Here is a 19,339-nt window from a genome sequence, read left to right as displayed (position 1 = left end):
ATGCATTTTTTCGCCCCCATATCTCCATTCCTTCTTTCAGCTATAACCCCATCTCAAGCCGCTCCCTCAGGGAACATGTCCAACGCCAACACCACTACCAAGACTACCAACAACGCCCAGCTCTACACCTCCAAGTTACCCGTCGGGGCCATCATCACCCACTGTACCACTCCAGGCACAATCGCGCTCACTTTCGACGATGGTCCGTACATCTACACCCCCCAGATACTAGATATCCTCGCCGAACACGGCGTAAGAGCAACCTTCTTCCTCAACGGCCATAACAGAGGACACATTGATACCTCTACCGAGATAGTGCAGCGCACATTGATGGAAGGGCATCAGCTCGGGTCTCACACGTGCGTTTATGCCGTCGACTGACTTATGCGTTCTTCATTCTCCCAGCCCAGTCCAAGCGCCAACAGGTACTGATTAGACAACTATTTAGATGGAGGCACCTCTCCCTCGACACTCTACCATACGAAGAAATCATACAACAGATGATAATCCTCGAAGAAGCCTTCATGCGCATTTTAGGCTTCTTTCCAACCTACATGCGTCCCCCGTTCCTCAGACATACGCCCGTCGTCCTTGGCGTCATGGCTGATCTGGGATACCATGTCATCGGGGCTAGTGTTGATACAAAGGACTATGAGAACGATAATCCTGAGACAAACTGGGTCAGTTTCGAGAAGTTCAAGAGGGAGGTTGATGCTGGTGGGACGATTGTGTTGGCGCATGATGCACATCAGTATACGGTCGAGATTTTGGTAGAAAATATGCTCGCTGATATTGAGAGGAGGGGATTGAGTGGTAAGTATTTTCTCTTTTCTTGACAGCGGCTATGGGTGGAGGCTAATGGGTTTACGTTATAGCTGTTACTGTTGGCGAGTGTCTTGGTGATCCGTCTGAGCACTGGTATCGTGCTGAAAGGTAGGGGGTTGGTGTTGGTGGGAGGTGTTTTCTTTATTTCCTGCTTGTCCTGGGCGACTGTCTCCTTTTGGTCCTTGTACATGGGCCAAGAGATGTCTGTATATAGAACTCCTAGGTTTCATGTACCCTATTCGTTATTCTTGACAACGGTGTTCTGTGTACATGCGTCTTCAGCCCCGAGTGAAATGCAACTGATCCATGTCTCAACCATCTGTTTCTTCTATTTCCCTAGCCCTTTGTTGTTTGTTTTCCCCGTTTACTGTTCCCGTCCCATTGCCTTGGTCCGACAAAACCGAAAATTGACATGGAAACACCATAGTGATGTCAGAACATGGGATTTGAAAAATGAAGCCATTCAACTTATTCCATTTCCGAATTTTGGAACTACTGTGGGAATGTCACATTGAAACGCCATGGTTTGCTGAACTTCCGTTCCATCTCTCCTGCAGCCTTTGCTTTTCTTTCCCTGTCGGGAAAACTTGTATTTCTACATCCTGTGGTAAACGTAAAAGCTATACCTGCTGTAAATGCCAGTCAAGGGCGACCAGCTGGACTCCTAAGAGACTATGCAATGTATATTTGATGCGCTCAAACATTCCCCCTAAAAATGCCCAAATATCCATTCATACCTGAGAAGTACAACTAGGGTTTCGCCCAATCCTGATTGGGTAGCGGCCTTGTTCACATCTTGTCACATAAGCTCCTACATGGGATTCAGATCGTCTGATTTTCCTCATCATCCTTTCTCTTTGTATTCACTGGTACTAACAATTAAGTCTCAACATGAGATATTGGGGGGTCTACGATATGTTCGAAGATGAGGCGGGCTTCAGGCCCGTCAAAAAGTTACGGCAAACTCGAAGGATGTGAAAATATTCTCGGACATCGACTCAAATATGGCAAAAGCCTCGTTTTCAACATCCGAATCGTCGTAAGTACTATAACCGAAGAGGTTCTTCCAGAAATTGTCCAGCGGGAACAAGCTATAAAGATCAAGGCTCGGCTGTCAGAAAAAGGCGCAACCAATAAACAGGAAGAAGCACACTACGACGAGGAGCTGAGGGACATTTTGCAAGAATATGGCACGGCCAAAAAGTGAGTATTCCAATACATCCTATTGAGCCGGTGAAACGCTCTAATATTATCTTCCAACAATTTCCTGCTTGGTATCTCCAGGAAGAACTAGTTGAAGACTGTACGAGAAGAGGTGGCTGTTCCAGTCGAAAATGTGGATGTTGCAAAACTCGTCATCAACCAAACGAAGTAGGGGGGATTGTATACAGTACACCACTGTATCTGTATTATTCGAATGAACGAGGCTTCGAGCATACTAAGCAACAGAGGCAAAAAAAATCCTCTTTTGATCTTGAGGATCGCCTTGACGAGTAAACCCCTGTATATAATATCAAGGTAGCAAATGCTTATCTTCTGAAGTCTCAAGGCATATTGTTGCGGAGAGGGAAGCGAATATTTGACAACTTCTTTTGCTTAATGCTTGAATTTTTCAACTAGGGGTGACTATTGTTACTGGAAAGTGTACTCTTGCATTTTTTCGTGGAATTAATATAGCTCATTGTGAAAATAGTGCACATGTAGCTTGTTTCTTGAACAGCAGACAAGGCGTATCAATTTAGCCCCAATCAACTACTAGATGATTCTTAGTGGATTTCAAACAAGTCATATAGCTTTTTTTAAATCTATTAAGATAGTCACCAACCTGGTGCCCGGTTTGACAGGCCTTCCATAGCGATTTAGGTAGCTCGATGTTTGTGTATAAAGAATCGACCGTTCTTATCTCTCTGCCCCCGCTCTAGGTGTGTATCTTTTCTATTTATTTACTGCTGTCATGTCTTCTCTGGTCCCGTAGTAGCACATACCAATAATGGGAATGCGAAGATGCTTCGTTATTACTTCAACGCCTCTTTCCTCTTTGGATTGAATTTTTGGTTACCTCGCAACAGAGATCTCCTTCCAACTTTGGGGGGTTCCCCGCTGGTCCCTGGACATAATCAAAGTTGACATTGCAGATTAAAACGTATATAAGCCTTCCACTTGGGTCCACGAAGGCCTTTTCGGAATGATTGTGGGGTTAAACAAAATGCTTGAATTGTACATCTATACGCCCGAGGAAATTCAAAACCGAAACCAACCCAAGACACTGCGAATGTTGGAGAAACAGGGAACACATCACAGTGGCCGGGCGCCAGGTCCGCCGAGGTCACCTCACACCAACGCACATGGAGAACAACGCACGCTGCCGATGAAGACGAAGAAGCATGGCGCCATGACCCGAACCTATTCGTGTTCGACCTGCCGGAGTGATGCAGCAAGTAGACCTGGCAGTCCTGGGGATACAGGGACTCGGTGACTCGGGGAGCTGGATGAAGAAGTGGAGGTAGAGAAGTGAAGAAGTGGAAGGTGCATTGCAGAGAAAGAAGGGGACACTCTGCGCCCGCGGGGACTACGGGAAACCATCTACACCGGGCAGATGGATTGACTTTCTTTACATTTCTTTTGTCTTGTTTGCATTACGCCGGCCGGTTTGTGGCCTTACTTTTCAGGTGGCAGGACCTCGAGAAATCGAGTCCTGCTCACAGGGTGGATCTGCATACTGGGAATGCACCACCATTTATCGTCGGGAGCGGGCTCTGGGACGCAACCCCCGCATAGCAGCATGTATGTAAAGCGAGCTAAATCGGGTCAATGAATTCATCATCATCATCATCATCATCAACGCCCGAGGAAATGTAATTAATATTTCTAGCATAATCTCGTTAAGTTCAGTACGTAGTTCAACAATCCGAGGCCTCTTTCGATGAATTAATCTCTGACAATGATTTCTTCCGGAAACACCTACGGCCTAAAATTGTGACGGATGAAAGCAATTGGATTACAAGATCAATACGGTGGATAGCCTTGCATATGGTAATCTGTTAGATGGACCAATACAGTTAAGCTGGACGGATGAATATCTAGAGACGCCAGTCCTAAGAATTGTCACGGCTGATGGTCTTCAAGATGTTCCGCTCGACGCAGTCACAATGTGGGAATGTTCCAGAACAATCTTCACTACCGCTGAGTACGAAAAGGCAAAGTCCACGATATTCGAAAGAGTTTAGAAAAGCTAATAGGAAGGAAGTTTCCAGGCTATATTTGCCTCGAGGAGCCATGACCTGCGTTTAAGTGGCAAAGTACGGCTCTGCACCGGTCTCCCAAGTATACGGACACAAAGTTGCGAGAATTTACCCCCAAAGACTATCTATTGCCTTGCTCTTCAATGTAAACATTATCGACTGTCCTTGGCCGAGATGATCAAATGGATTCTATTGGGCACTTCCAAGGATTCGACCGGCGCTCTACGAATATTGAGGCAAAACCAGATAGGAAGGAAATGAGGGACTATGTCAAGATGCTCGGGGGCCAACCCGTCGAGAGAGAGGCGATCACAATCGAAGAGCTGAAATTAAAGATGGCTCTTATTTGAGATCGTCTTTCTGAGATGAAAAGGTATCAGAGTCACTCAATACACCAGAGAATAGATTAGAGGATCCTCAACTGGGGAAAAGAAGAACCGTGGTGTTCATCAGAACAACTTCGAGATACGTCCGTATGGCTTCTTTTCTCTGTAAGAGAGCTGCTCTATTCGATTTAAAACGAAATGTGTACTTCAGTTCCTCTCGTATTTTAGATCTGGACCGAACCTACAATTTCCCAAAAATCTTAACCCTCTCCTCAACAGGCTTCTGTACCTTCTCCCCAGCAGCACCCTCAGGACTTCCAAAGACTAACTGAGCAACATTCCGCCAGTCACTGGGCAAATCCCACTGCGTCGCAACACCCGCGTCAATGAGCGGGCTATAGTGTTGCAAGTTCGCACCGAAACCGAGCCCTTCAAGGCCGGCCCAGACTAGTCCCTATTAGATCTGACATGTAGAGGGAACAAAACGCAGATAACACCTACGGAAGTACTGATGCATAGCATTAGAGTGGTCCGCCCACGGCACGAAGTTCTCCTTGAAAGCAGCGAATTTCTCCTGCATCGGCTTGATGTGCGCTGGGTCTTCGTAGAAGAGGATCTAGGCAGTGATTAGCTATGGACAAGACGGTGTACCTCAAGATTCCAAAAAAAAAAAAAAAAAAAACACCAGATTCGAATGGGAAAAGCAAAGGCTCATACCGTGCCATACGCCCCCTTAAAACCAAGTAACTTCGGCAACGTCTGCTTCGCCCAAAGCTCCTGTGGGATCTTGCCCGCCTTCACGAGTTCCTCAAAGGCCTCGATAGCGAGATCCCACAGTCTATCGTGCTGATCATGCAAGAGAACGACTAGCCGCGTAGACTGGGTATTGAAAGCACTGGGGATATTCAGAATGGCGGCATGGACGAGCTCTTCAATTGTGGAGTCTGCGACTGGGCTTTTCTTGCCGAGCTTGTAGATCGTGCGCCTGTTCTTGGCTAGATCAAGTATGGCGCTGGACATGTTTGCTGCTGGGGTTGGGGCCCGATTACCAGCTGAGGAGCAAAATGACCGGGGTGTCATTTGGCGGGAAGATACCAGACGCGTTGGACTAGTTCTGGATAGTGCAACGCGGGTTATAGCGTACAGGGGGGATTGCATGAGGCGGATTGTCATTTTGGAGGTTTTGGGTAATTTCTCGGTGGCTTGGGTCTACCTCTCTATGTCCCCAGGGTAGATTGTAGGGCTAGTGCTTATCCCTCAATTGCTAATGCGGTAGCCGATGTGCAGAGGCCAAGGGCAATTTCGGCCGACGATCGTGGGCTAGCGGAATTACGGATTTACTGATCATGTATCAGCATGGTGATAAATTCATAAATGGAGTACTTTGCCAGGCGACCTATGGGAGCAATAGAACCAAAACCCCAGATTTTGAAATGATCGAATGGAAGTACATCGCGTACCTGACCAGCTAGGCAGCTTCAACCCCTTCTGTAATAGCCGGATGTGTGTCGATGAGGATCAGTGACATCCAGCCACGGCTACAATGGGCTACGAGGTACTCTGATGAGATTCTAATCTCATTATCATGGATTTGGGCCTCCTGAGTTGAAACGACTAATCAGGCTCGAAATCTAATGTGCAATGCTGGTGCAGACATCAATTTCAAGATGTGCTGAAGAGATTCCCACAAGAATAGAACAAAAAGCACCGACTAACACAAACGGTCACAGAGAGCCGGCTGAGGTACTGAACGGGGCTGTCGATCGGGCGGTGCTTGGTAGGTAAAAATGGAGCTCCGGGGTGGCCTGAATGTACAAAAGAACTCTACATCTACGTTGAAAAAAAAAAAAAGGGTTGAAATATCACGTCGAGCACCAGTGCGCCCATCAAAACCCCTTCCTGTGGACATGGCGGAGATGGGGGGGAGCAAAAAATCTAACACTTTTGAGTCATTCTAACTTGAACTCAGGCTTGGCATCTCAGCATCAGCTATTTCTTGGATTGGATCCTCACAGCCGGGCCCGAGATGTCGGTGTCTTCCACGCAATCATTGATGTCGGATTCCTTCTGCACCTCGTTGCACCTCGTCCGGGTGTTCATCACTTCGCTCTCAACGCGCGAACGGCGGCTACTCCCCCGCTCCGGGTGTCTGCCAGGCCTTGGCAGTGACCTCCAGTTCTGCCTTGTGATGGGCCTCGTCGCTATCTACTTCTCTGAGATGAGGGTGCTTGTCTGTTGGTAATCTGGGTCGAAGTGGAACTGGAGGCATGCTGCTTTCTGGCTTGGTGAAAGCTCGTGCCATCGATCGGATTCGGTTGGACATTTGAGGTGGTGGGTGGGTGTTGTCATATTCGCTACGAGTCTCCCTTCTAATCTTCTGTTGCAGCTTCGAATACCCCGCTTCGACTGTCCCCACGAGAGGCTGATGCCCTCATTGGCCGGGTGGCGTTCAGGGTACGTCTCAAGTACGGACCGCTCAACACCATCAATCCCCTGATCCTGGCTGTATGACGATGTTCTGCCGGGCTGCCATTTGTTCGGCTGCAGGTAAAGTTTACATCTTTGTCGTACGATGCAGCATATCTTTCAATGGTGTGCAGGGTCTTTGGCGCTTACCGCGGTATCCTGATGACCATCCAAACTCGGAAGAACAAAGATACCCCATTTTGGATCTTCGCTCCATAACATTCATGAGGGCTGATCTTGGGAGGTGTGATCGATATCGGGTGTTATGCCCAAAATCAATGCCGTTGTCGAAGATGGCGATTGGGAGGGTCTCTAGGGGGGGACCCGGGTGCCCGTAGCGAAGCCGAAGAGATTCGCGCTAGCAAGATGCAGAATGAGAAGCAATGTCCTGGTAAGTGGGAGAGCAGTTATGCAGAGACGTCCTCTCACCCCGCCCTTTTCCCCGCGTACCGCAACTTATGACAAGTCTTGTTCCCGGCCCATCTTTCTAAATCGATTCCCACATCTTCGTTCTTTCTGATCAGTCAAATCCACAAGCTATCATGCCCCGCACCTGGTTCATCACCGGCTGTTCCTCCAGCCTCGGACGCCAATTGGCCATTACGGCCGCTGAGAACAAAGATGTTGTCATTGCCACCTCGCGCGACACCTCAAAGCTATCCGATCTGGTTTCGATGGGTGTTATTGCGAAGAAGCTTAATGTGCAAGCCAGCGATGCCGAAGTCAAAGCCGTTATTGACGACGTTATATCTACCGTTGGACCGATTGACATCCTCGTCAACAATGCAGGGTGGATTTGGGAAGGAGGTGTAGAAGAGTGCAGGTAAATACGGTCCAATCTTGACAGCAAAATCCAAGGTCTGATGCAAGCTCTAATCCATCTAGCCACCAAGAAAGCATCGATCAATTCGACGTGAACTTCTTCTCACAGATACGCATCCTTAGAGCAGCTCTCCCTTCAATGCGTGCCCGCAAATCCGGCGTCGTCGTTAACTTTGGATCGATCAGTGGCTGGCAAGGCTCCCCGGCAGCGGGCATGTATTGTGCTACCGAGGCCGCCATCGTGATCTACACGGAAACCCTCCGCAATGAACTAGCTCCTTTCCATATTGACGTCACCTATGTGGAGCCGGGTTACTTCCGTACCAACTTCCTCACTAGAGGCCACAAGGTCACTGCCAAGAACTGCATTCCCGAGTTAGACGTTGGAACCCAGGCCACCCGTGATGCCATCGCTGCTAATAGTCTCCACCAACCCAGGGACCCCGCGACGGGCGCTCAAGTTCTCTTCGAGGCTTTCACCAAGACTGGTCGCTGCGAGGGACGTAGTCTCCCGGGAAGATTGGCACTAGGGCGGAATTCCTTGGCTGTTGTCAAGGGGATAATTGCCCATGAACAGGATATTCTTGATAGTTGGGAGGAGATCGTTGCTGCCACGCCTTTTGATGATGTAAAAGCCTAGAGCAGGCAGAGAGGTCCATGTGCTGTTCCGAAAACCGAAACGAAATTAGACCATCCAAAACGATTGCTCAACTCCAATCTAGATTGTCAAAGTCCTTCATCAAGCCTATACAACATAAATTATTAGCTGTTTAGTCACCCCTCAGCCTGTATTGATTCAACGGTTTTGGGTTAGAAAATTCTACGACTATCTGTACTGTTCTTGGGGTTATACAAAATTGCCATGACCGGAATCTGTCCTTTTTGGCTGATAGGAGGAGCATAGAAAAGTAGAGGATCACAAAAAAAGTCTGTGACTATGTGTCCCAAATGGGATCATCAGACATAGTTCGACACTCTGCAGTTGGTATTAGGCAATTGGGCACTCCGTTGGAAAAGGGTCAAAACTCACTCAATGAGATTTCCATCAGGATCTCTCACGTATACACTGCGAATCTTCCCAACGGCCCCGGTTCTTTCTACAACCTTGGCGCCTTCCAGAATCTGTAGAGATCAGTCTCTATCTGCACCCTGTGGGAGAAAAAACAGTGGAGTGTTCATACTTCAACTCTGGCATCCTGGAATACTTCTAACACCTTTTCCACATTCTCGTCTGTCAAGAAGCACAGATCGGCACTTCCTGGCATAACATCCTGGGCCTTGGGTTCAAATTCCTTGCCCGACTGGTGGAGGTTGATTTTCTGAGACCCGAATATGAGGGCATGTCTATTATCGTCAACGACTTTTAGCTCTTCACTTGGATTGTTCAAAAAGAGGAATTACCTCTGCATGGATTGGTTCGTGGGTGAGGTGAAAATCTCGTGCCGCATGCCGAGGTAGGTTGTATAGAATGCCACCGTTTTGGGAATGTTGCGGACTGTTAAGACCAGGTGGTCCAGAGATTTGACGGCGAATTTCCCAGCCATCTTTGGGTAACCTGTAGATGTGATGATATCCAAACATGGTAAGCTAACGGATGTGCCTCCGGGGGGGGGGCCGTGAAGCATGACTCATCAGATATGGGCTAGGGGCTACTCCAATACAACCAAGGTCTTTGTCTACACGTTTGAATAGTACGGGGTGGATTTCTTTAATCTTGGGATTTGGAAGTCTCCAAAGGGGTATGTGAGGTGGCTGAGTTCATGCTATCAATAAAAATGCAGAACTCATCCCAGGGAGGCCCGCCGGGCATCTCGCTTTTAGTCCCATGGTCAATGCTCACGTGGGTAACCCCCAATTGCCATACGAGAATGCGGTTTCCTTTTGAAATATCTGGCATCTATGGAAGTGAATTCCAAGGGGTACTATTAACATTCCTATATACTTACTAGTTGTATCCTATTAAATTACTAGTTAACAACTCTCACTTTAGATATTTTTTGTCAAAACCTCAAATACGGCCCTCCTAGGCCATAAACAGGAACCGTGGTTTTTGTTATGGTCTAGTGGAAAAGTACGCTGTATTTCGTTCAACATATATCTATCTACAGATTCAATTCGAATTACTTCCTGGTGGAAATACCGCCATCATATGGGTAGAGAGTAGACTTCCGCACGACCCAGTTTGGGTCGAAGGTCTCGACCCAGAACCCAACCCAGACCCAGTGACTGGGGCCCCAGAAAACCCAGTATAGCCCCAGTTCGACCCAGTTTCTGCATAAATTATGGCATAAATATTTAAATAACATACTGTCATTTTCCCCTGTTATGGTTTCTACATCGAAATGCTACACTCTCTACCAACAAGGCAAAGGAAATTTTAAGAAATAACCTCGTTCTCCAAAGTAATATATCTGGTTCAAGATTAATTACTTCTTCAAATGCTTTATTTCATATGGAAAGGTGGTATGTGTTGGCTGCTGGTTTTCTCAGGCGTAGGATTGCATTCCATTTAAAATACAAAGTATACCCCAAGTTGCAGATATATATATTCAACACACATCAACATAATATATATTTTCATCTACAGAGTAAAATAATTTTTGAATTCATTTATTTCTCTTCTTCTGTTTAATTCTAGAGCTTATATAACTATGGATAGATATCTAGTAAACTTTTATATTCAAAACTACTTACTACCTCTTAATCTACTTGGTATATGCGACTTGAAGGGAGGGTAGGAAGAAATATTTTGAGAAGGATTAATGGAACTGGGGTGGGAATTGGGGTTTGACTGGGGTTTTACTGGGTTTACTGGGTTCTTACTGGGTTAAATGGGTTCTTACTGGGTTCTTACTGGGTTAAATGGGTTATGACTGGGTCTTGACTGGGTCTTGACTGGGTTATCTCAGGGGTATTTCTTTAGACCCATATAATTTTAGTATAATAGACCAATCAACAAGAGTAGGATGATTTACTATATTTGATATATCAATATTCCTAGACACTTCTACAACTTTAGTGCATTTCTACCTTTGTACGTTAAAGAATTTCTCCCCTTACATCCATTTGTATATATTATATGTCATTCTCATGTTATGTCTCAAAGCCAACTTTCCGACTTTGCATCGTCGCTCTATGGTGGTGATCTTGACGATCTCTCATATATTTCAACTGGACAAGTCACACCATCCGCAAGTCAACACACAATCGACTCAAACTTCCGAAGACCAGATGATCCCCTCCCAATCCCCCCTTTATTGAAACGCGTTGGACCCGACCGTAGGAAAGGGTTTATTCTATACGATACAATGTCACATAACGATTTTGTGGACTGGTGGTTAGAGACTGACTACGGGAGGAAAAGCAAGCTTAAATGGGATTCGAACCGCCATACAGAGATCTGGAATAGCTACCATCAGGTAGCTCAGGGTATTGATGGCGCACCAATGGTTATGTGCAAGCGCTGTGGGAAGATCCTAGAGCATCCTTATACACTAAGCCCGAACAGCACAGGCAAAGCGCAGTATCATGGCACATCAACCATCCAGAAACATCGGAAAACGGCTGGTTGTTTACGGTCGGAAAAGGGGAAGAAAGCGGAGATTACAAACTTCCTACAACGAGAGGTATATTTTCTATCATAAAATCAAGTAACTATACTAATTTATTATTATTCTAGGGAGAAGTTTCAGCAAGCATACCCTTCTTACAAGAAGATTGGGAGGAGGATCTCCTCCAATTTCTTACTCTCAACCGGCTCCCATTCCATCTGATCGAGCATCCATCATTCAAACGCATCATCAATAAAGCTCGTTCCGCCCCATCCCCTCCAGTGATCCCATCTGCCGATACCATCCGTCGCCGATTGGGCAGTCTAGTCAAAGACCGGCAGCAGCGTATCCTTCGTACGCTGCCTTCTGGCTCAAAGATATCCATTGCGCTTGACTGCTGGACATCTCCATTCTCGCAGGCATTTATGGCTATTACTGGCTATTTCATTGACAGTGATTGGGTATATCGTGAGGTACTACTTGGGTTTAAGCCGCTTCATGGTACACATACCGGCTCTTACCTGAGTAGTGTTCTTATAGAAACCCTAGTGGAGCACAACATTGAAGATAAAGTATTCGGGTTGACAACAGATAATGCATCAAACAACAAGACATTAGCTACTGCTCTCCAACAGGCTTTGTCAGATGGTACTATTATCACCCGAATACCATGTCTTGCCCACGTTATCCAGCTCAGCCTCAATCAGCTTCTTGCTCGGATCAAGGCAGTTCCATTAAATGAATCAGCCGAGACAAGGTGGACAGAGAAGCAGTCAAGGCTAGCCCAAGAAAATGCGAAGCAAAGTCAGATCTCCTCCACACTGAACAAAGTCCGTTATCTTGCGATTTACGTCAATGCAAGTCCCCAGCGCAGAGAGACCTTTTACAATCTTCAGACAACTAATATCAAGATCGTTCCAATCCAAGATGTAAAGACACGATGGAATTCTACGTTCCTCATGCTTCGCCGGGCAAAGAGGCTACGTGCTATCTTCTCTTTATTCTGTACAGAGTATGATTGTGAGGAGATGCTACTCAGCGAGCAAGAGTGGCGTCAGATCGACTATCTTCTTTGTATCACCGAGCCCTTCTTTGATTATACAACACAGCTATCAAAGACTCGAGATGTCACTGCCCACTATGTGTTTAAGATCTACAACAAACTGTTTGATCATCTTGAGCGATCACAGGCACAGCTACGCCGAAAGCGTGTCCCATGGAAAAAACAGATGCTAGAGGCCCTTGAAGCTGGTCGGTCTAAGCTTGATGAGTATTACTCCCAAGCTGATGATCTTCGAGGGAATATCTATGCAATCAGTACAATGCTTGCACCGGTGAACAAATTCAAATTCTTCCTCTCCAGTGATTGGGATCAGAAATGGCGAGATACCTATCGACTTGCTTTTGAACAAGCCCTTGTTCCATATCAAGCACAAGTTAGAATAAGCAGTCGTGATCTACAAAGCTCTCTAACGATAGCCCATCCAAGCTCAAGGCTAGAGGAGATGCTTGATGGAAGGGATATACAACCACGAGCCATTACTGATGAAATCAGTCAATATCTTGACAGCGGTAAGTAAATACAAAGAGTATGTGTGATAATAATACTACTATATATATAGATACTGTTTCTGTTAGGCCGCTTACTTTCTGGAAAGAGCACCAGGCTCGCTTTCCGGCCATTGCTGCCCTTGCGCGAGATACACTCTCATTTCCAGCAACTGGCGCAGGAGTTGAACGCCTCTTTAATACCGCTCGAGATATTTGTCACTATCGTCGTGGTAGAATGAAGAGTGAGACTGTCGAGGCATTAATGATGTTTCTTTGTACAACGAAATTTGATATGGAGGAGCAGGAAGCAACACTTCTTGAGAAATTTTTCTCCCAGGATGAGCTTGAGGCGGCAAAAGAGGAGAGGGAAGAGAAGCTCAGTGAGATTGAGGTTGATCCAATTAGTGATACAGAGGAGCAGGAGGATGAACTGGAAGATAAACCAGGGGATGCAATTGAGGTTGTAATTGAGGATAGACCAGAGGATATACCGGAGGAGAGGCCCTTACCTACAAGTGAATATGGTCGTCCTTGCTCGCCATCATTACCACCAACCTGTACACAGACACGAGCATCAGGGAGAAAACGTAAAAGCAGGGAAGATGATTTATTTGAATACCATTAGCTTGCTTGACAAAGAATCCTCAATTATACGCATCTCTTTTACCCTTTTTACAAATAAAATTAGATATAATCAAGTAAAGCAAATACTCAAAATTACCGCGAATAAATGCATAAGTTATACATTTAGAATCCTTAGCATGTTTGTTTAGTTTGTAACCCAGTTTGGGGCCCCAGACCCAGTACTGGGTCGAACCCTCCGACCCAGACCCATTACTGGGTCGAAGGGTTCGACCCAAAACCCAACCCAGACTGGGTTGGGTCTGGGTTGGGTCTGGGTTTTACTGGGTCGTGCGGAAGACTAGTAGAGAGCTTTAAGCCAATAAGCCTATTCCTGAACTAGATGAGCCTCTAGAGGTAGATATCAAACTCTTCAATGAAACCGACGATAATCTCCTTCGCGAGCGGAATCACTACTAGATATACCTCTAGATAAATAGTCTGATCGCATTAGGGTCATTTGGTTCGTCTGGTTCGAGATCCTACTTCGATTTATTAGTATGTAGCCTGTAGGCAAATGGATATCATTTTGATCTCAAATCTAGCTATTTCCCAACCCTTCTAAGCCCTTTTGATCTCACTTTTATAGGGCAATACTCACATAGACAGACTACTTCATTCTAACACCGGTGGTAATACAGTGGTTATGTGAGTAAGAAAAGTAGCATGGTACTGAAAAGAGAGAAGTAGTGGTAAGAAGGTAGTAAGGTAATGAAAAACACAAGGCACACCTGAGTTCTTGGCCGAAGCCTAAGGCATCGTACAAACGTGAGATATCAGGCCCCTCTAGTGTGTAGTCACCTAAAACATACTCCTATCGATTCAGGATGCAGCCACCAGTCATCATTCTAGTTACTCCACCGCAGCTCCGAGGGGGATAGCTTCATCTACATTCCTTGGCATGATGTGGCCGAGCAAGCAGTGAGATCATCGAGCATTGGACGAGATAAATGCCGCAACAGGGAAAAAGTTGCGCAAGATACACCCATGTAACCCAATCCTGGAGGTATAAAGAGGCACCCCGCATTATCCCAGCACGTCTTGGTGAATAACCACGGCTGTGCCAACAACGGTCTTACAAATAGCCATGCCCTACGCTTCCTACTCCAACGCCAGACTATCACACTCATATTCCTGCAAGCCACGCAAAACCCTCCGATCACCAGACCGCGAGATCGCCTTCCGAAACCAGTACATAGCACGCGCAAAGACAATCCTCGTGCTCAGACCATTCGGCAGCCCCCACTCCGCCGTCGCATATAAGATTACCGAAGAGGATGGAACACCACAGTTTACGGTGACCGGTCGCAAATACACCGATCGGTCATGTCGAGAGTTCCGTGATGACACGGGTCTACCGCTCTTTGAACTACATCGGAAATGGTCGTGGACGAATGGTTGGTCGGTTAGCTTGCCCGGATGTGATACTGCAACGATTGCTACTGGCGCTCCGCGTTGGACGCTGGGGAATGCTTCGTTTGGGAATTTTAATCTTTCGTTTGAGAATGCGGCTGCTTTGGGGGGGAAGCGCAGGGATGAGAAGATGCTTACTTTGCATATTGAACGGCATGGAAATGCGCTGGCGCTTTTTGATGTTGTCGATGGGGATCGGAAGGTTGCTGAAGTCCGGGAGAGTATTCACCATAATGAGAAATTGGCTTTGATGAGAGGCTCTAGGCAGGGGTATCGCCCCGCCATGGATGTCATTGTAATGCCGGGAGTGGACATTTCCTTGGTGCGTATTCGAGTCTGGAGGGTTTGTGTGCCTAGATTGACTGACCTTGGGATAGGTTGCGACTATTGCTGTTATTGTATCTGACTGGGTTTTTGGTTCGAGTTAATCGAGCTCCTTGATCTTCACGTTTCTCAGGGTCAAAATCCAGCAAATCCAGCAAATACCAAGGTGTTTCCGGTTCTTGTATCGGGCTTAGCGATCCTCTCTATCAACTTCAATTCACAGATCCTGGTACATTCCATGGCTTTGTTGTGCAAAGAAAGCCATATTTACCACAAACTTCAAACGAGGGAATCCCTCTCCATGCCTCCTCCCTCATGAAATCTTCCTGCTATTATACTCTCTCCCCCCCCCCAACCTTCTCACAACCACACAACTTGTGCGTCTTGATTCTTCATCTTCTACCAAGACCCTATCGCTATAGTGTATTAATCCTCTACGACCAAGAAAGTCCTCGCAAATAATCTGCTGCATTCATGGGTACAGGCAGCAAGGCTTTGCTAGCCTGTTTGCCAATTTTTCAGAATTCCCATTATCCCCCTGAAGCCTGTACAGGGTCTTATAGCACGAGTAGATCGATCATCTTCATCTAAACCGTCTGCTCTTTTTCATACTCTCTTCATCGAGTTGTGCATGTCGACCAACATCTCACCGGTGAGATCTAGTGATTTCCGGAGTTGATGCCCAGACGACTCCAGTGACTCTCCATCAGCCATCAAATCCCCATGTTTTAAACCAGTTAGATGCGAGACAACTGGAGAACCTCAAGTTCGGCTGCGTAGCCCTCGGAATACGAAAACCATTGCAAGTTAAATTTGGGCATCTTACATCAGCCCTGAGTATAGCAGACTCACGACGAGGTCATCAAAACAAGAGATTTTAGCTCTGCGGACTCGCAAGGTCTTCAGGGGGCCTTGCTTCTTTTATCAAGTTTGAGTAGATGCTAGTGTTCCGTTTTCTTTTTTAAGCTTGCATCCTTGGATATTTTCCCACTTTGGCTCCATGGAGCATCAGGCCTTCACTATCACTGCGTTGGCCCCTGTTTGGCTCCGAACATGACAATCAGCCTATGCCTCGATGAAGTCGACAACGATCTCGTGTTTTTCAGCCAAGTGGTACTTTTCTGGCTGGAGTCGGTCGGCTGAAAAGCCCTGAGCCCAGCCAGCCACACTCGGGGTGGGGACAAAAGACTGTACCGAGTACTCCGTACTCCGTACTTCGTACGAAGACAACGCAACGCTCTCCGCAAGTATCAACGCTGATTCTGACCGGGACGCCCCTACCCCCCTACCTTCCCTCTCGGGCAGTCTCCCGATTCCAGCACCTCATTTTGCCGGCAGCATACTTTCGGATGTAAGGATGTTAGAAACCTGAACACATCACACCCTCATTTTGATCTTGAAGTTCGATGTCTGCTGATCAATTTTCGACCGTCGACCTTTGACCTGTTGTCACCCGCTGAAACGGCCCGATAAGATCTCTTCCACTGCTCATGGGTTAAACGTCTTCTGCAGATAGGGTTTGTCGCCTTTTGACAATTCAACAGTTCAAATTTAGTCGCTGGTAAAAGTAGCGTCACATTTGAATCTCAAAACAAGGAACGATTGAAATAGCCAGCGGTGAGCTACGTCAACATTTAATGGGAAAATTAGGTCTGGCGCACGAACCTGTTGCCGTACCACCGCCCCCCTCCACCATCCGGATTGGAGACACTTTGTGTCAATGACAACCGATCACGCTCGGGTCATTTAGAATGATTCTACTTGGACGACACACGTCAGATGTTCTTCTTGCTCGTATCTAATATCGGGCTATCACAATGGGATTATTCTGTAGAGTTTCTCTTGTGGAGGATAAAATCTACAACGAAATGGATTTGACGGTCAAATCCAAACAGCAACGAAGAAGTGATACGATCATCACATTGGCCACTTTCAATGCGAGTCAGCACTAGCCTGTTGTGACCCCACTGGGCAACTCCATTGTAAGAGGGGAGAGGAGGAACTTGCCCGTGACGTTTCTTTCTCTTTCTGAGACCATTCTGGAGTGAAGACTGCTCAGACCTTGTGTACTCGCAGAACTCTTCGTTGACACCATGTTTGACTTCTTGAGTGCTATCATCACCACGTCTTTGCTGAGCATTGGGATCGTCTCGTGTATCATTTACTACCTCAACTCCAATCTTTCCGAGCGAGTTGTCAACCACTTCCAGGCCAGCGAGCCATGGATCCCAGAAAATGAGCTAGTCCTGCTGACCGGCGGGAGTGGTGGCATCGGCAGACAAATAATGGAAGACCTTTCTCGCAAGCAAGTACGCGTGGTGATCCTTGATATCAACCCGCCTACCTTGGAGCTTCCCGAAAACGTGACATTCTACCATACAGATATCACATCGGCCCAATCTCTTTCCAAAACGGGCGCTGCTATTCGCAAGTCACATGGAGAGCCAACCGTGATCATCAACAACGCGGGTGTTTTCCACCATGGTACCATTCTCGAAATGCCAGAGGAGAAACTGCGTCAGACCTTCGATGTCAACCTCATCTCTCATTTCCTCCTCATGAAAGAATTCCTTCCGTTTATGATCCGCATGAACCGGGGCCATGTCATAACAGTTGCGAGCGTTGCGAGCTTTCTGACTCTCGGCGAGATGGTGAGCTATGCTGCTTCGAAAGCGGGCGCCATGTCTTTCCAGGAAGGTCTCCGGCAAGAGTTAAAGTATTGGCACAAGGCTCCAAATGTGCGGACGAGGTAAGTTTGGGGACGCGTTTCTTCCAATGGAAATGATACTGATATCCCCTAAGCATCATTCACCCTTTGTGGGTCCAGACTCCCATGATCAAAGGCTTCACCACATATGAAGCTGATTTCCGGCAACCACTCCTGAATGTAAAGGACGTCTCCCAGGCAGTGGTGGAACACATTGTTACTTGGAAAAGTGGGCAAACCAGTGTGCCTACCCATTCGTCGGTGATTGGGTCGCTCAGGGCCTCGCCCCTGTGGCTACAAGAGGCAGTGCGCTCATACTTGTCGAAAGTTCTCCTGCAAGTGCGGAGTAAACGGGAAGCTGATGGAAAAACTGGCTCGCGTGGTATTTAAATTTGATAGCATTGAAGCACCATCGGAAGTAAGCTTCTAAGTTGTGTCCACTGGAAAGGATCGGGAAGAGAATGAACCATAACCTATAATGGCAGATCTGATGTCGTTGAACCGTGAGAGAGTCAAATCTAGTTCAGTGGATTTATTTCCGAGAATCCCAGGTTCTCTGTTAGCTCCGCACTGTATGAATTCGAATCTCTGCTGGACATTCAAACCCGAAACTCCGGACGCTGTCTAAACAACTCCAAAAGAGGCGAAAACAACCTCCTCCCCTCAACCCCGACACAAGCCTTTCTCTCCTCGTCCCCATAGATCCGCAACTCATCCCATGAAATCCATTCCCATCCCTCGCACTTCTCCGGCTCAATCACCTACCCAATCAGTAAGCTCGGGTCCGCAGCCGCGATGTGGGGAAATGCCCCGAAGGCCAGTTCACTCCAACAGCAGATTCAAATCAACATACCTGAGGATCAACACCCTCCTCACAGACACCACCCATGAAAATGGTAATGTAGTGTTTATTCTCCATTTTCATGATTGAATTCGTGGCATTCAGGAACCGTACATTCTGGATCTTCAGGCCTGTTTCTTCAAGGGTCTCACGCGCTGCACAGGTCTCGAAGGATTCACCAAACTCGAGGTGTCCACCCGGTAATCCCCATGTGCCTGTCATCACGAACCGTAAGCCTTTGCTTCTAGTTGCGTACAATGGCTTCTCTGTTGCACGTGTGGGAGTGAGTGCAAATGCGATGTACATACCAGCACCAAGACTTCCCTTTCGCTTGCCAATGACGAATTTGCCTGCAGCATTGAAAACGAAGACGCCGACTCCAACTTTGGGGTCCATTTTTGGTTGGAGAGATGGGTGTTGGGGGGGGGGAGAAGTGCGGTTATCGGGCAGCGGGGAGATTATCTCTTGTTTTGTATTGAAATGCTGATTTCCCGAGTGCAGGTTACCCGATTGTGCATTTTACGATGTAAAATGTAGCTCAAGGATCTTATATTTGTAAATACCTCAGAGTGACGATGTAAATCTCTGACCTTAAACGACTCAAAGCACAAAAGAATGTGACACAGCACACCCTGAAACGAACCTGATCT

At 46.9% G+C, this 19,339-nt stretch overlaps 10 protein-coding genes across 10 annotated transcripts; 7 read left to right on the top strand and 3 right to left on the bottom strand.

Annotated features, from left to right (window-relative positions):
- Pdw03_6750 (Polysaccharide deacetylase family protein) lies at window positions 1-937 on the top strand (the record flags this gene model as incomplete). Its single annotated transcript, XM_014681215.2, has 3 exons — window positions 1-359; window positions 449-813; window positions 876-937. The coding sequence occupies 3 exons, from the start codon at window positions 1-3 to the stop codon at window positions 935-937; spliced, it is 786 nt and encodes a 261-aa protein (XP_014536701.2).
- Window positions 938-4,634: 3,697 nt separating this feature from the next.
- On the bottom strand, window positions 4,635-5,566 carry Pdw03_6749 (Nitroreductase-like; the record flags this gene model as incomplete). Its single annotated transcript, XM_014681216.2, has 3 exons — window positions 4,635-4,840; window positions 4,895-5,009; window positions 5,111-5,566. 3 exons carry the CDS (start codon window positions 5,564-5,566, stop codon window positions 4,635-4,637), a joined length of 777 nt encoding a protein of 258 aa, XP_014536702.2.
- An 853-nt stretch (window positions 5,567-6,419) lies between these two features.
- Window positions 6,420-6,904, top strand: Pdw03_6748 (Major facilitator superfamily domain, general substrate transporter; the record flags this gene model as incomplete). Its single annotated transcript, XM_066101438.1, has 3 exons — window positions 6,420-6,623; window positions 6,686-6,728; window positions 6,780-6,904. The coding sequence occupies 3 exons, from the start codon at window positions 6,420-6,422 to the stop codon at window positions 6,902-6,904; spliced, it is 372 nt and encodes a 123-aa protein (XP_065956521.1).
- Window positions 6,905-7,225: 321 nt separating this feature from the next.
- Window positions 7,226-8,321, top strand: Pdw03_6747 (Short-chain dehydrogenase/reductase SDR; the record flags this gene model as incomplete). Its single annotated transcript, XM_014681217.2, has 3 exons — window positions 7,226-7,250; window positions 7,397-7,682; window positions 7,745-8,321. 3 exons carry the CDS (start codon window positions 7,226-7,228, stop codon window positions 8,319-8,321), a joined length of 888 nt encoding a protein of 295 aa, XP_014536703.2.
- A 317-nt stretch (window positions 8,322-8,638) lies between these two features.
- Pdw03_6746 (Glyoxalase/bleomycin resistance protein/dioxygenase) lies at window positions 8,639-9,225 on the bottom strand (the record flags this gene model as incomplete). The annotated part of the gene is made up of 4 exons (XM_014681218.2): window positions 8,639-8,657; window positions 8,712-8,803; window positions 8,863-9,025; window positions 9,083-9,225. 4 exons carry the CDS (start codon window positions 9,223-9,225, stop codon window positions 8,639-8,641), a joined length of 417 nt encoding a protein of 138 aa, XP_014536704.2.
- Window positions 9,226-10,989: 1,764 nt separating this feature from the next.
- Pdw03_6745 (Zinc finger, BED-type predicted) lies at window positions 10,990-11,683 on the top strand (the record flags this gene model as incomplete). Its single annotated transcript, XM_066101437.1, has 3 exons — window positions 10,990-11,307; window positions 11,361-11,586; window positions 11,652-11,683. 3 exons carry the CDS (start codon window positions 10,990-10,992, stop codon window positions 11,681-11,683), a joined length of 576 nt encoding a protein of 191 aa, XP_065956520.1.
- A 1,054-nt stretch (window positions 11,684-12,737) lies between these two features.
- Window positions 12,738-13,408, top strand: Pdw03_6744 (HAT dimerization; the record flags this gene model as incomplete). Its single annotated transcript, XM_066101436.1, has 3 exons — window positions 12,738-12,804; window positions 12,855-12,865; window positions 13,121-13,408. 3 exons carry the CDS (start codon window positions 12,738-12,740, stop codon window positions 13,406-13,408), a joined length of 366 nt encoding a protein of 121 aa, XP_065956519.1.
- A 1,083-nt stretch (window positions 13,409-14,491) lies between these two features.
- On the top strand, window positions 14,492-15,245 carry Pdw03_6743 (Tubby C-terminal-like domain; the record flags this gene model as incomplete). Its single annotated transcript, XM_014681219.1, has 2 exons — window positions 14,492-15,139; window positions 15,195-15,245. The coding sequence occupies 2 exons, from the start codon at window positions 14,492-14,494 to the stop codon at window positions 15,243-15,245; spliced, it is 699 nt and encodes a 232-aa protein (XP_014536705.1).
- A 1,989-nt stretch (window positions 15,246-17,234) lies between these two features.
- Window positions 17,235-18,355, top strand: Pdw03_6742 (Short-chain dehydrogenase/reductase SDR; the record flags this gene model as incomplete). The annotated part of the gene is made up of 4 exons (XM_014681220.2): window positions 17,235-17,890; window positions 17,944-18,194; window positions 18,248-18,266; window positions 18,334-18,355. 4 exons carry the CDS (start codon window positions 17,235-17,237, stop codon window positions 18,353-18,355), a joined length of 948 nt encoding a protein of 315 aa, XP_014536706.2.
- A 92-nt stretch (window positions 18,356-18,447) lies between these two features.
- Window positions 18,448-19,085, bottom strand: Pdw03_6741 (NUDIX hydrolase domain-like; the record flags this gene model as incomplete). Its single annotated transcript, XM_066101435.1, has 3 exons — window positions 18,448-18,609; window positions 18,702-18,904; window positions 18,998-19,085. The coding sequence occupies 3 exons, from the start codon at window positions 19,083-19,085 to the stop codon at window positions 18,448-18,450; spliced, it is 453 nt and encodes a 150-aa protein (XP_065956518.1).
- Between the last annotated feature and the right edge of the window lie 254 nt (window positions 19,086-19,339).

This window comes from Penicillium digitatum, chromosome 2 (assembly GCF_016767815.1).
Source record: "Penicillium digitatum chromosome 2, complete sequence".
In the NCBI taxonomy this organism is placed as follows: Eukaryota; Fungi; Ascomycota; class Eurotiomycetes; order Eurotiales; family Aspergillaceae; genus Penicillium; species Penicillium digitatum.
This window is presented reverse-complemented; position numbering and strand designations above follow the sequence as displayed.